The 15,367-nt window shown below is 49.7% G+C and overlaps 1 protein-coding gene across 1 annotated transcript in view; it reads right to left on the bottom strand.

Annotated features, from left to right (window-relative positions):
* Nucleotides 1–6,974, bottom strand: part of Anp32b (acidic nuclear phosphoprotein 32 family member B) — a 21,120-nt gene extending 14,146 nt beyond the window's left edge. The window contains exon 1 of the mRNA XM_005362140.3: nucleotides 6,679–6,974. Coding sequence (XP_005362197.1) covers nucleotides 6,679–6,732 — 54 coding nt within the window. The 5' untranslated portion in view covers nucleotides 6,733–6,974. The remainder of the gene's footprint in view (nucleotides 1–6,678) is intronic.
* Between the last annotated feature and the right edge of the window lie 8,393 nt (nucleotides 6,975–15,367).

Genomic DNA, 15,367 nt, shown 5'->3' with positions numbered 1-15,367 from the left:
AGCAGGGCTCCCGTCCATCCCACCTGGGAGGTAAACAGGACTACATCAAGCCACTCTATCACTAGGACTACAAGGTTGGTGCTTGGGGAAGCATTGCCGTTCATGCTTGAAGACCAGAGTTCAATCCTTGTTACTCACATAAAAAAAAGAGCAGCAGAGGGCAGGCAAGTCTCTTGAGTTCAAGGCCAGCCTGGGCTACAACAGAGAAACCCTGTAAAAAGTATCAGAGAACTGACTATACAGTTGGCCTCTGACTTCCACATGTACTACCTGGTACTTCCACATCATACACACAGAATATTATTTTTAATTTAGAAAAAAAAATCAAAAACGGAAGGGGCTGGGAAGACACCGACCTGGTAGCTGGATCTGCCACCTAAGGCCAAATCTTAGGGCTGTGCTCAGAGCAAGTCTACAATCACTACTGGTTAGCTGCCTTCAGGTCTGTGTAAAGTTCTCAATAGAGCCCGAGTGGTAGTCCAAGACAGTCACGACTGCTTCTCGGGGTGAAGGCAGTAGGACCACAGATTCAAGACCATCTCAGAAAGAGACAGCAAGGCACGATGGTGGTACATGCCTGTAAATCTTAGCGCATAGGCAGGTGTGGAATAGCCAAGTTTGAGGTCAACCTTGATCTAAGCTTAGAGTTTGAAGGAAGCCTCTGTTCATGAGACACAGACTCAAACAAAAAGTATGCACCCGGGGAGATAGCTCAGCAGTTAAAAGCACTTGCTGCTCCTCCATCAGTTTCCAGTGCCCAAACTGTGAGCAGGTGGCTCACAACTGCATCCAACTCCAGGTCCAGAGGATCTGACATCCTCTTCTGGCCTCTGTACAGACCTTAATACATGTGGCAGGGATGCAGATATACACAAATAAAAATACTTCATTAATTTCATAAGCAGCTAGACATGGTAGCACACACCATTAATCCTAGCATTTACTGTGAGTTCTAGGACAGCCAGGGTGACATAGTAAGACTCAAGTCTCAAACAAACAATACAAACAAACCCCTAAATATGGAAAGGCGGCCCCCAACCTGCACACTGTGACTGGAAAGACCAGCAGGGCAGCCTTCTGCTCAGAGATGGAATAGTTTAATTTTTGAGGCCAAATTTACTCATATTGGTCATTCTCCATTGAACTTGCTTCTTTCTCAAACGTGAATAAAGTAAATGTTTAAGAACTAAAAACAGCCTGGCTGTAGTGGCACACACCTTTAATCCCAGCACCCGGGAGGCAGAGGCAGGTGGATCTCTGTAAGTTCAAGACCAGCCTGGTCTACGAGAGCTAGTTCCAGGACAGGCTCCAAAACCAGAGAGAAACCCTGTCTCGAAACTCCCCACCAAAAATAAAAATAAAAACAAACAAACAAAACCCCTAAAACCAAATGGCACAGTGCCTCAGGCTTGCAATCCCAACTCTTTGTGCAAAAAGGCAGCAAGACAGCAGAATCAGGAGTTCAAGGTCATCCTCAGCTAGAGTTTGAAGCCAACTATTCTTATTTTATTTTTTGGGCAGAGTCTCACTGTATAGCCCCAGGCTGGCCTGGAACCTAGAGATCCACCTGTCTCTGCCCTCCTGAGTGGGGCCCCCAGCTTTTCTTTAGCTCTCTTTCACTGGGTTTTCTAGTTAGCAGTGATGTCGAATATTCAGCACTTTTTCATTAAGTTTCCTTTCCAGCCCTTTCTCAGTTCCATTCTTTCAGCTACTCTAGAAATGACTGCCTTTACCTATGGTCAGGGTAAATACTTCCCCAGCTACATACTTGTCCCAGAGAAGAAAAAGACCCAGAAATTAAATAAAATTTTGAGTTATGGTGGTTTGAATAAATGCCCCGCATAGGCTGATGTATTTGAAATGTTTGGTCCCCAGGGAGTGGCACTACTTGAGAAGTATTGGGGGTAGGGCACTGTTGGAGGAAGAGTGTCACTGGAAATAGGCTGTGAAGTTTCACAAGTCCACACTAGTCCCATATTCTGACTCTCCACACCACTGTCCTCATACTCATGGCAATCCTTCTGCCTAGTGCCGGTTGACAGTCCTGTGTCAAAGTACAGTGGTTTGTTACTGCCATACCTGCTTCTCTCTGCAGTGTACTAAATATGCTTGTTTTATGAAAAGACTGCCCTATACCAAATACCCCATAAACTCAAACAGGGGACAATAGATTCCCCAAGTTGTTCTCTGACCCCCACAGAAACTTAACAGTGAAACACACATAATTTTTTTTCATTTCAAAAATGAAAACAAGAATGATTGCAATGTATTCATAGAGGGCAAAGGGGTAGAGCTGGGTAGTATGGTTAATTCAGCATGCTGGGAGCCTTGAATTCAATCCCCAAAACACAATAAAATGACAAGGCTGGGCAGGCATGGCAGAAGACACCTTTAATCCCAGCACTTGGGAGGCAGAGACTGGAGGATTTGGAGTTCCAGGACAGCCAGGGCTACCTAGAGAAACTCTATCTCAGAAAAACAAAATAAACAACAAACAAAGGACAAGGCTGAGACTGGAGTTCTGTTGGTAGCGTTTGCTCAGTATGCAGAACACCTTAGGTCGGATGCCCAGCACCCCAAAAATCCACAGCAGTGATACACACCTTTGACCCCAGAATTTGGGAGAAAGAAGGTGAAGCGGGACACGGTGGCACGCACCTTTAGTCCCAGAACCCAGCAGAGGCTGGTTTTGAAACTGAGTTTAAGGACAGGCTGGTCTACATAGCTAGTTCCAGGACAGCCAGGGGTGAAGGGTCAGCAGTAAAAATGCTCATTGCTAACAACCTGAGACCCACAAGGGGAGAGAACCAACTCCCAAAAGCTGTTTTTCTGAACGAACACACACACACACACACTTTAAAAACCCAAAGACAACTAGGCTCATATTCATAGCAACAGTCCTTCAGTGTGTTCACATGGCAGGAAAGTTGAGAAAGATACCCCACCCTAGAAGAGGAAATGCCTGTGTCCTAAGTGTGGATTAAAGAGGACAATTCTGAAAAGCAATTAGACAGACACTGGGCTCTTCTCTAAGCACCAGACAGTCCATGTTTATAACACAGTTCAAGTTAGGAACAAAATGAAGCAATTTTGTAGGCCACACACCAAACAAAACGCACGGAAAGGTTAAGTGTGTATTGCGTATTTTTATCAACCGTTTTTGGCTTATCTGCATCTAATTTTTGTTAAAGATGTATTACTGTACAAAGGAAAACAACCCCAATTAGTTGCTATGCAACCAATTAGAATATCCCATAGAGCTCAGAATTATATCACACTAAACAACAGATGCCAAAACTTGGGGGTGGGGGCCACAAAGAGGACAACAAAAAAAGGAAGATGTGCCTAAGAAGTCTGCTTCCCCAGTGAGCTAGTCGTAAGACAGACTGATGAGCAGTTTAAGTACACAGCACAGTGAGGCTGGGGAGGAGGGGAGAGAAATTCCTTTTTAAAAAAACTCCAGTATGAAGCTACTTGGTTTTCCAACTCTGGGTAGAGGGTTAGCTGTTCCTGGCTGTGGGGTGAGAAGGGGCACACACAGCAGCCTGTGTGCACAAATGGAGGCTGAGAACCTCATACCAGAGCAGGCTGCCTTCCAACCTAGGTGTGCCTGCTACTGTGTGCCAGAGCTTTCCCACCAGCTTCTGTGGCATATATGTTCTAGCACTGTGCGATTTACTCTCAGTAAAAACTCTTTCCTATTTGGGGGATGGCAATGCTGGGGAATGAACCAATGGCCTCATACTGCATGAGAGCTGGCACCAAGAGTCCCCCATCTAGTTCATGGTATTCTACACAAACTAAGCTCGTAGGAGATAAGGCTGGGATCTGGTAGAGCAATGTTCTTGGTCCAATCCCCAGCACCCTCATCCTATGCTTGCCCATAAAATCTTTTGAATATTTTTTGGGGGGAGGGCAATGCCATTTTATGCCATTCCCCCCCCCCACTGTGAAAATACACTCTTCTACAAGAGCTGTTTTGAACCCATCACCAAGATGGGAAATATCATTTCGGAGATGTCCAAGATTCAAACAACCCCACAACACCACAAACAAACGCACACACCTCACTTAGTTTTAAACATCAGTATGTATTTAAACATGAAACCTCCACTCACCCCCTTCACTTAGACCTCATTTGACTTTAAAAGTGCATACACTCAGGGGTTGGAGACAAGGCTCAGAGGTTAGGAACACTGACTGCTCTCCCAGGGGGCCAGGGTTCAATTCAAAGCACCCACATGGCGGCTCACAACTGTCTTTAACTACAGTTCCAGGGATCCAACACCCTTACATAGGCAAAACACAAATGTATGTGAAAATAAACACACACACACACACACACACATTGAGGAAGGACCTGGGATCTTTTTGGCACTCCACATGACATGTCTGTAGGGTCGCAAGGGCCAACCTTACTCCCTAGCACAGGAAGTAGCACAGGTTTTAGGACATTACCTGGTTTTGTTTTTTGAGAGAAGGTTGACCTCACATTTACTGAGATCTCCTTGCTTCTGTCTCCTGAGTGCTGCGATCAAAAGGTGTGCGCCATCATACTCAGGAGAGATGAGCTCATTTAAAAAGCGCCATCTCTGAACTTCTCACTTTTAACCCTTATGACACTTGGAAAAAGCCTTTCAGAGCCCCCAAACTACATACAGCATTACTGTATGTGATAGAACCAGCTCTCAGGAGGCTGAGGCAGGGGGATGAAAACTTAGAGACCCCTACTTTAGGAAAAAAATAAAATAAAATCACAAAAATATCTACAGCATCTTCCCCTTCAAGCATTTCAGCTTGAGGTCAAAGTTCTTCCAAATAAGCACCGGCCAATGGTCCGGCTCCCCCTAGGGAGATTCCCCTTCACACCTCCACAATCTTGGCGCTTTCACAAGGCCCCTCCAACCCAAGTTGGCGTGGCCCATGACTCTGAGGCCCAGAAGGCCCATGTCTCGTTTACACGTTTCTCAGGCCCTGGCCTACTGTAGCTAAATATGCAATAACTCAATGTTCCTGGAGACCAAGGATGTCCAGCGCGGTACCCACCAACCACTTGTTGCTTTTGGGCACTTTAAACGTGTAGACACAGATACGCTTTTATAGTTCCATGGCAAGACGGTTTCAGCTGAAAATGGGTCTTTTACCAAAATTTAGTTATTTCCCACTCTGTTGATTTTTTGTGGCTCGCCTGGACTCATATTAACTCATCTTTGCAAGTTGAAGGAAGAAGATGGTTTAACAACTCAATCTCCCAGCACGTGGTGGGCACAAAATGTCTGACTGAGAGGTGGAAGGGACACGTGCCGGTGAGATCCTGAAGGCCCCGGGAACAGGGACACCACCCAATCAGTCCTCAGGGACCGCCCCGCACCTCGGCGGGGCCGACCTCAAGGCCTGTGGCAGGAACACAAAGCCTCGGGCAGGCCAGGCGCACGTCGGCAGGCCATCGCCACAAGTTCCCAACTTGTTAGCCACAGCCACCTGCGTGCGCCAGCCCGGGCCGAGGCCCCCCCGGGTCCCAGACGACAGCTCGGGCCCGGGGTCGTGGCCACCGGCGCCGCGGCGCACGAGGGCGGCGTCGGGCCCGCGGCCTGCGCACGGTCGGTCGCAGAGGCCGCGCGGAGCACGTGCGGGGCCCAGGCCACCCTAGCCCCGCGTCGGCCACTGTTGCCCTTTTAAGAAGGGGGAGGGCGCCCGCGAGGGGATGAGGCGGCGGCGGTGGCCGAGTGCCGCGCTTCCAGCGCGCGCGGAGACGAGCCCGCGGGGCGGGGGCAGCCCGGGGACCGACAGGCAGCGCGAGGGCGGCCGGCTCACCCGGCGGAGGAAGACGGCGCCCGCCAACATGGCGCTGTGGCGCGCCCCGGCTGGCGCGCGGAGCCGCCGGCCGCCCACACCGAGGGGCCGGCCTCCCTCTCGGGCAAGGCCCCGGGCGGCGGCACGGGGGAGGGCGAAGCCACCGCGGTGACGGTGCCCGGCCGAACCCGGGAGGCCAGCGTGGGCAAGGCCGAGGGCGAAGGCGAGCCAGGCAAAGGAGGGGGAAAGTTGTATTTTTAGGCTTGAAAAATGGCGGGAAGCGCATCCTTTTTTCAAACTTGGCCTCGGGAGGGGCGGCGGTTGCGCCACCTCCGCCGGCAGGCCCGCCCCTCCCCCGTTCCGCGCCAGGCCGCGCCCGAGGGGCTCCGCGCCCCTCAGGGACCCGAACCCCCCTCCTCGGCGCGGCCCGAGCCGCTTCCCCGCCGGCCGCGGGGAGCATGAAAGCCGGGCCGGCCCCGCGGCGGGCCTGGCGGCGCGGCTCCTCGGCAGGCCCGGCCTCCGCCCGGCCGCGCATCCCGGGAGGCTGCAAACATGGCTCCCAGCGTTACACAACCCCCGCGCCCGCCCTCGCCGCCGGCCACACGCACACGCGCTCCCTCCGGGAGAGGACCAAGCGGGCGAGCGGCTCAAAGTTTGCTTTTCCACCCGCCGTCCTCCCCGTGGCCACGGGGGCCCGCGGGCGCCAAAGAGTTAATGCCCGCGCGCTCGCTCCCCCCTCCGCGCCTTCCGCCCGCCTTCCCCTGTCCCCGTCCGAGCTGCGAGCAGCGCCTTCCCCGCGCCGTGGCCGGAGCCCGGTGGCCCGCAGGTGGCCACCATTACTTGCAAGTCATCGGGGGCTCGGGCGCCCGAGGGGGTTCTGCTTACTGCTGCCGGGGTCCGGTTCCTCAGCTCCAGGTGGATCCTCTTCTTCATGTCCATGTTTCCCTCGTCCCCCCTCTTCAAACTTAACTTTCCGCGGCGGGGGCGGAGGGGGGAGAGGCGACCCGGCCTGCGCGGCGAGGGCCGTCGGAAGGAGGCGGCTGGCGGAGGCGGCGTGGTCCCGAGCGGCGTGCGGCGTGCGGGCGTGCGGGCGAGCGGAGCCCCCGGAGCCAAGTTACTCGCGGGAGCGGAGAGAAACCATGGAGGGAAAAGGGGGCTGGAGCGCGGCGCTGGCCTCACTACCGCCGCCCCCGGCCAAGGCCCCGCACTGCGCTTAAACCGGCGACGCGACGCGGCGGCTGCTCGGCTCCACTCGGCCCTGCGCGGCGCCGCTCGGCTCTGGAGCCCGGGCTGCAGCACGGACTAAGGGAGGCGCACGGAGGGCGGGGCGGGGCCGCCCTAAGCTCAGCCCGGACTGCGGCACCGCCTCCCGGGCCGCGCGCGCCTCCTGGCCCTCGGGTCGCACGTGGGCTGGCTGATGTAAGACCTTCCGGGGCCGGGGACCCCCTCCCACTCTCGCCTGCCCCCCCTTTCTCCTGCACGTCCGTGCGACAGCCTTTGCCTCGCGCTTTCGGGGGTGTCCCGGACCCAGTTCCGCCCGCCGACCCGCTCCCCCTAGCCTTCCGATGCCTCCCTCAGAGGCTGTGGCTTTGGGGTTCACCTCATCCCCCCAGCCTGGGGCCAACAGCCTGACCCCCACAGCCTTTAGATGCAGAGATGTTGGAAGTGCCTTCGAGGCCCACATGAGGGTGTGATCACTGACTGGTCGTGTTGTACGGAGTGGCTCCAGCGAGGCGGTTGCACTAGGGCATGGGCAGCAGCATCAGGTATCCCAGTTCAGGAGACTTAACCCTTGGCGCTTGTTTTTAAATATTTTTAAAAATATACCTTAAAACTTTATTGCTTCACCAGTACATAAACTACAAACTAACCGAGAAGAAACAAAAGAACTTTACATAAATGCTGCTTTTAAGCATTTTAACAGGCGCTACTAGCAAAGGAAACCATTAGCAATTTTGAAGGATCCTCAGTTTCCCCGTCTGAGGCACTCGTGGAAGGTACATGCATTCTTGATCACCATTAAGGTGAATCCTGGGCAGGCCTAATCTCGAGGGTTCTTGAATTTAAAGCACAACGTTGGGGTGCGGAAATTCAGTGTGTTAATTCAGGTGCCTGCTTGCTTCTGATGTTAACCAGAGGCACCAAAGATTAAACACAGTTTACTAGAAAAAAACAAAATTCTATACTTTACCCTGAGATTTTTGTTGAAAAAGCCTTTCTCCATTCCATTTTGCCTTAGGGGCTCAAACTTTTAAATGGATTATATGTCAGTTTCAGAAATAGCTCAAGAGAAAACGTTTGAAGGTTATGGGGAATGCTTTCTAAGTGTAGACTCCTCCATGCCTCCTGTTGGAGTCTGGAAGACCTAGGACTAGAGAGTGTGGGGAAAGGAAGGGTGTGGTGTGCTCCTCGTCACCAAAGATCTCTAAGTATAAGGTGATGGATGGGCTTCACTAGCAAGACACTTCCATAAACAGTCGCAGAGCTCTGACTCTCAAGGGTTTGCTGTGTTATTTCCCGTCTAATCTCCAGTGGAGTTGGTGATATTTTAATTCCAAAAAATAAGGAGTTGAAGCTTAATCACTGTCAGCCTCAACAAGGTTAAGTCTTATAGGTCTGGCTCCAAATCTGCCATATTTTTTGCTGCACCCCTAGTCTAAAGTGAGTCATCTGGGGGGGCTCTGACTTTGGTACAGCAGATGGGGAACCGTTGAGGGAGCCTATGGGACCAGGTGGCCCCCAAGTGTCATCTTGTGCTGGTAGGGATAGTCTCTGCTAGAGGTGTGACCCTGTGCCTCCCGAGGAGGGTGGGGTTAATCCTAGCTAGTGCACTGAGACTGTCAGCTCCTAAAGGCAAACTCTTTCCAGTGGTGGATGGGCCACAGGATAAATGTGTATTTTATAAGATTAAGCGACAAAGTAATTAATAAACACGGCCACAGCGTGCAACAAATAAAAAGAAAGCGGGTGAGTCCAGGAGGAGAGACTACAGACAGGGCACTGTGCCTTCTTGCACAGCCGGTGCTGGCATGCACCTCTGCGAACAAAGAGCATGTGTTCCAGTGACATGCCTCTTTGTCAGGGGCTTCACTGCCAGAGGCATAAATAACACAGGCAGCACAGGGTGTGTCCCATTGCCCTGCCAACGTCTACAGGACTGTCAGTCCAAGGGCCTGAAGGGGCTGCTGTCACAGGGCCTGGTGTTAAATATTGCTGTGCTGAACGTCAGTGATAATGGGTCTGTGTGAGGAAGAGCGACGGTATGTGGTCATAGCTAACCTGCAGTTACTATCTTGTCCATGAATTTATGGTGTGAGCTAAAGATGGAAGAAAATGAGGGAAGGTGAAAAACATTTCAGTCTCTTAGAGGCAACTGTACAAGTGGATTTCTTTTCAGTTCCATGGATGCTAATGTCCACTCAGTACGTAATAAAAATACTTAGCAAGCACTTCTTTCATCTTAAACCACCTGTGTATAGAATGTGCGTGAATTACAGTAAACTTTGACATGTCAGAGAGCAAATACTGAGCACTGGTAACTTTGGACATGCTCCTCACTTCAGAGTGGGAGATGACCCGAGCCCTCCATAAATGCTGTGAGAGGAAACGCCACCACTCAGGCTACGGAAGCACTGCTCTTCAGGGCTGGCAAGAGCCTGACCCGGTGGAGGGAGAAAGCTGACTTCCCACAAGTTCTTCTCTGGCCTCTACGCACGTGCTCTGCTGCACTGAGCACACAAAGTCACGGACACACTGAAGTGCTGTCATGCCAGTGTCTCCCTTTATCCCTGCATCATGGCGTGGGTAACAAATGAGAGCTCTTAGTCTAGGGACGGGGCTAGAGGTCAGTGGCGGAGCCTAGCACGTACTTGACCTCGAGTTCCCTCCCCAAATCACACTGGACAGGGGGGGGGGAGGAAGAGGTGGGGGAGGAAGAGGAGGGAGTCTGAGGCTACACATTTCTAGATAATTACTGTGAGGAGAAGCCTGGGGGCCAGCCTGAGAGCGCAGGAGGGCCTTGGCAAATGTGCACATTGTAAATGACGTCAGTTGTACCGAGGATTGGACAGCTTAGTTGTTGAGGAAAGGGAAATGCAAACAGGTGTCAGGAACTCGTTTGAGCCATTCTGATCTAAGGGCAAGTTCCAGGACAGCCAGGGCTACACAGAAAAAGCCTGTCTTGAAAAACCAAAGAGAGAAATCACCAAAAGGTAAAAACAGAAGCAGGAGGGTGGCCAGAATGCAGCCAGCCTGATCTCACTATAGGGCCCTCGTGAAGGGAACCAGGTTTCTTTCTGGACAGTCAGGTCTAATAATGATTAAGTGCTGGCCTTGTGCCCTGTGCTGCCCTGGGGACGTTTGCACACACTGCTCCTCCATCCCGGCAGGGTCCCTGGGACAGAACTGTCGCCCACTCTCTGTTGGGTTTGGGAAATGGGCGGTGAAGCCAAATGGGTTTGCTGGCAGCTGTTAGAGGCTGGATTCCTCTGCTGTCAAGGGTTCACTGGAGGTTATTCTCACCTCTTTGATCTACTAGTCCTCACAGCTATTTCTGTGCCAATCCCATTTCTCCTCTGAGATTTACATAGAGTCATGGGTAACAGCGCATCTCTCTACTTTCAGAGACAGGTGTACTGACCAAGCTGGTCCAGGTCAGACTGGCTTATATAGTTAGACTTTGTCCCCAAAACCAAAGAAACTAGATCTGGTGATGCACACTTTTGAATCCCCTGCACTGTGGAGGCAGAGTGAGTTTATAGCCACCCTGCTCTACATAGAGTGTTCCAGGCCAGTCAGAACTGGACAGTAAAACCCGGACTAAAATAAAATAATAAAATAAATAATAACATCTATATATTTCATTGAATATATCTATAAGGAGTAAAAGCAAAAAAAAAATACAATACAAAACCCAGCCCAATATAGAGGCTTGTGCTTATGTTCTGAACTCTGAGCATGTGGGTAGGATTCCTGGCGGCAGGATCTCCATTATGGACTGAGTGAGTGCGGATAAAAGCCAGTGGCTGGTTGTTTTGCTATTTTGACCTTCGCGTTGAACCCCAATATCTATCTCTGGGCTTTTATTATTTATGCCACAGGAGCCAGCCTGGGCAACTTAGTGAAACTCCACCTCAAAAAAACAAACAACAGAAAAGCACCCTGGTTTCCTTCCCTGCCATTATGATGAATTAGAATTGCTGAAGGATTCTAGCAAGGTGGGATTCTCATCCCCACACCAGCCGTATGCTTTTGAACAAACTCTGTGACCTCTCTGAGTCTCAGGTTACCTGTGAAAATTTTATTTTGTATATATAATTTTTTACATTTATTACTTTATTTTCTTTTGTGTGGGTGACCATGAGTGTCACAGGGCACATGTGGAAAGACAGCTTGCAAGAGTCGGTTCTGTTTAGATTTTCAGACTTGGTGGCATCGCCTTTAGTGACTGAGCCGTCTCACCGGAACTGTTTTTGTTTTTTGAGACAGGAGTTCACTGCATGGTCCAGTCTGGCCTTGAAACAGTGCTACCCTGCCCCAGCCTCCCAATCCCCCTCCCTTCTCACCTCAGAGGAGCCCACCTGGGTGACCTCTGCAACAAGCCAGGGTTTTATGCTCTCCTCCCCACCCGAGCCACAATGTGAGCCCAAGATCCTCAGTCAGCCACCAGGCTCCAGAGCACTCTGGTTTCCTCGGGGCTCCCAACTTTCTGCTGGGGCCAAAATGTGTGGCGGCTGCCCCTGTACCTTTCTTACCCTGCAGCAGAGAGCTCATCTCAACCTGATGTTTTGAATGTCCAAGAGGTCAGACTCGTTTTCTGTTACAGCCCCAGGTCTCGCCTGAATGACCTAGAATGTGCCCCTGAGCTAGACTCAAAAAGAGCTGAGTGCCCTTCCTGCCATCAGTGGCCTGCACTGTACCATCTGGAGCCTCTCGGAGCACACAGGGATTTCCTTGTCAGGAGCCGTGCGGGCTGATCAGAGTCCAGCTTCTGCTGCCTGAAGCCACCATCTGTTGCCCAGTTCTCCCTACCTGTCCCTGGCCAGCCAAGAGGCTCTGCAGTGCGTATGCAGTGAGTTCACCCTCACTCCTACCCTGACTGTTCTCTGAGATGCTCCCACTGACTCCTTACAGCAGTGTTTTCTGGGTTGGTAGAGGTCAAATCCCACATAACCTGGCACTCTCATCCCTGGAGCCAGGGCAGCCAGGCTGCAAGCTTCATGTCACGATTATCTGTGCATGTACTGTAGCAAACTTGGAAAACAGACAGAAGGAATGAAAGGGTCAGCCTGGCCTGTAATTGCAGCTACTCAGTAGGCAGAGCAGGAGGATCCGAAGTTCAAGGCCAGTATGAGTCACTGAGTGAATCTTAAGCCAGTTTGGGTTACAGAATGAAAATAATAATTTAATTAATTAAAAAAAATAGCTGGGAGTTGGTGGTGCATGACTTTAATCCCAGCATTTGGGAGGCAGAGGCAGGCGGATCTCTGTGAGTTCGAGCCAACCTGGTCTATAGAGGGAGTTCCAGGACAGCCAGGACTACACAGAGAAATCCTGTCTTGAGAGTAAAATAAAATAAAAATAGTAAAATATAGGCCTTAGAGATATATCTTGACCTAGTATGTGTGAGAGGCCCTAGATTCAATCCTCAAGTACCCACAAGTAATTGATTAATTAATTAAAAATAAAAATATCTGTTCTGGGGATTGGAGAAATGGCTCAGTGGTTAAGATCACTGGCTGCTCTTCCAGAGGACCCTGGTGTAATCCCAGCACACATATGGCAACTCACAATTGTCTGTAACTCCAGCTCCAGAGGTTCCGGTGCCTTCACACAGACATCAGCAATGCACATAAAAATAGAATAAACCTTTTTTTATTAATTTTTTCATTTATGGGGGCTGGAGAGATGGCTCAGTGGTTAAGAGCACCTCTTCCAGAGGTCCTGAGTTCGATTCCCAGCAACCACATGGTGGCTGACAACCATCTGTAATGAGATCTGGCACCCTCCTCTGGCGTGTAGGTATACATGGAGGCAGAATGTTGTATAATAAATAAATAAATAAATCTTCAAAAAAATTTTTTTTCATTTATTTTAAATGCTGACTGTAGTTTCATCTCCTTTTCCTCCTCCCGTTTCTCCTCCCCAACCACCTCCTCTCTGCTCCCCCATCCATCCCTCCTCTGTTTCTGTTCAGAAAGGAGCAGGCCCCCCAAGGGTGTCAACAAAGCATGGCATATCAGGTTGAGGTAGGACTAAGCTCCTCTCTTTGTATTAAGACTGGGCAAGGCAACCCAGTATGGGGAGTAGGTTTCCAAAAGCCAGCCAAGGCATTAGGGACAGACCCCGATTCCACTGCTAAGCGTCCCATAGTAGATCAAGCTACACAACCGTCACTATATGTAGAGGGCCAAGACCAGTCCCATGCAGGCTCCCTGGCTGTTGGTCCAGAGTCTGTGAGCTCCTATGAGCCCAGGTTAGTTGTTTCTGTGGGTTCCCTTCTTGACTCCCTTGGCTCCTGCAATCCTTAGACTAAATCTTAAAAAAAAATTCTGGGGGTCAGGGAAGGTACTAGGAGAGGAGGGAGGGGAAACTGTGGCCAGGAAATGAAATAAATAATTAAAAAAAATAAAATGCTTATCACTAAAAAAAAAAAAAACTGTTTAAAACCATGTCTGTTGTGGAGCAAACACTGTTCATGCTTTGGTGTCTTTGTTCTGCATCTGTGACTGTGCCTCAAGTGCCAGCTTGTGAGAACAGGGTCTCGGCAGTGCAGCCTTTCAGGAGGAGGGGAGAGGGGACCGGCATTCAGATACCCGTATGAATGGTATCTGAGGCACCCTTACTTCAGAAATAAAGAAGAAAAATAGCATACTCTCGAGGAAGTGCTGTATATATTACATTTGAGGGCTTTGGTTCCAAAGTGGGCTATGACTTTTTTTTTTTTTTTTTTTTTTTGCTCATAGCTAAGAGTTTTCCTTGAGTCTCAGAAGACTTTGGTCCCAAATATTGAAACTCTGTTTTTGTTTTTTGTTTTGTTTTTGTTTTTGTTTTGTTTTGTTTTTTTTTTTTTTTTTTTTTTTTTTTTTTTTGAGCCTGTCCTGGAACTCCTTCTTGTAGACCAGGCTGGCCTTGAACTCACAGAGATCCACCTGTGTCAGCCTCCCACGTGCTCGGATAAAAGGTGTGCACCACCACTGCCCAGCGGGTTATGAGTTTTTTAAATATTTTTTAAAAAATTATTACTCTGGGCAGTAGTGGCACATATCTTTAATCCCAGTACTTAGGAGGCAGAGGCAGAGGCAGAGGCAGAGGCAGGAGGATCTCTGTGAGTTTGAGGCCAGCCTGGTCTACAAAGCGAGTTCCAGGACAGGCTCCAAAGCTACAGAGAAACCCTGCCTCGAAAAACCAAAATAAATAATTAAATTAAAAATTATTACGCTGTTTTATTATTTTGCGGGCTTGTGTGGGCATGCGTATGCCACACTGCCTATGAGGAGGGCAGAGAACAATTTACAGGGGTCACTTCTGTCTTTCCACCACGTAGGCCCTGGGAGTCAAACTCAGCTTCTCAGGCTTGGCAGCAGGTCCCTTTGCTCTGCGCCATCTTGAAGGCCCCAGACATTTTGAATATGACATTGGATAATTTTCTATAATACTTATCTCTTAAGGATATTCATCTACAAAATGAAACTTTGTTTTTCCCTACTTTTTAAAAGTTATTTTAAATTTTTTATTATTTTATGCATGTTGGCGTCTTTCTTGCGTGTTTGTATACCACTTGTGTGCTGTATCTTTCCTTTTCTGTGTATAAACATAAGAAAAAATGTCACAGCCCGGTGGTGGTGGCGCACGCCTTTAATCCCAGCACTCGGGAGGCAGAGGCAGGTAGGCGGATCTCTGTGAGTTCGAGGCCAGCCTGGTCTAGAAAAGCTAGTTCCAGGACAGGAACCAAAAGCTACGGTGAAACTCTGTCTCGAAAAATAAAAAAAAAAAAAAAAAAAAAAAAAAAAAAAGACAAGAAAAAAAAAAGAAAAATGTCACAGTACAATATAGCCTGCCTCTGTCTCCTGAGTGCTGACTTTTAAGGTGTGCGTCACACCTGTCTTCATTGGCCACTACTTTTAACTTTTTTTTTTTTTTTTAAGTTTTTCGAGTCAAAAAACTCTGTGTAGCTCTGGTTGCCCTAGAACTCGCTTTATAGACCAAGCTGGCCTGGAACTCAGAGATCCTCCTGCGTCTGCCTCCAAAGTGCTGGGATTTAAGGTGTGCACCACCATTTTTAAAGGATACATCTTTTTTGTTTGTTTTGAGACAGGGTTTGTCTGCATAGTCTTGACTACCCTAGAATTTGCTCTGTAGATCAGGCTAGCCTCAAATTCACAGCGTTCTGCCTGCCTTTGCCTCAGAGTGCTGGGATTAAAGTGTGCCTACCACCTACTGGTTGCATCTTTTTTTAAAAAATATTTATTTATTATGTTTACAATATTCTGTCTATGTGTATGCCTACAGGCCAGAAGAGGGCACCAGACCCCATTACAGATGGTTGTGAGCCACCATGTGGTTGCTGGGAATT

This window comes from Microtus ochrogaster, linkage group LG5, assembly GCF_000317375.1.
Source record: "Microtus ochrogaster isolate Prairie Vole_2 linkage group LG5, MicOch1.0, whole genome shotgun sequence".
Taxonomy (NCBI): domain Eukaryota; kingdom Metazoa; phylum Chordata; class Mammalia; order Rodentia; family Cricetidae; genus Microtus; species Microtus ochrogaster.
Note: the sequence above shows the minus strand (reverse complement) of the source record. Positions and strands in the feature narration are given on the sequence as shown.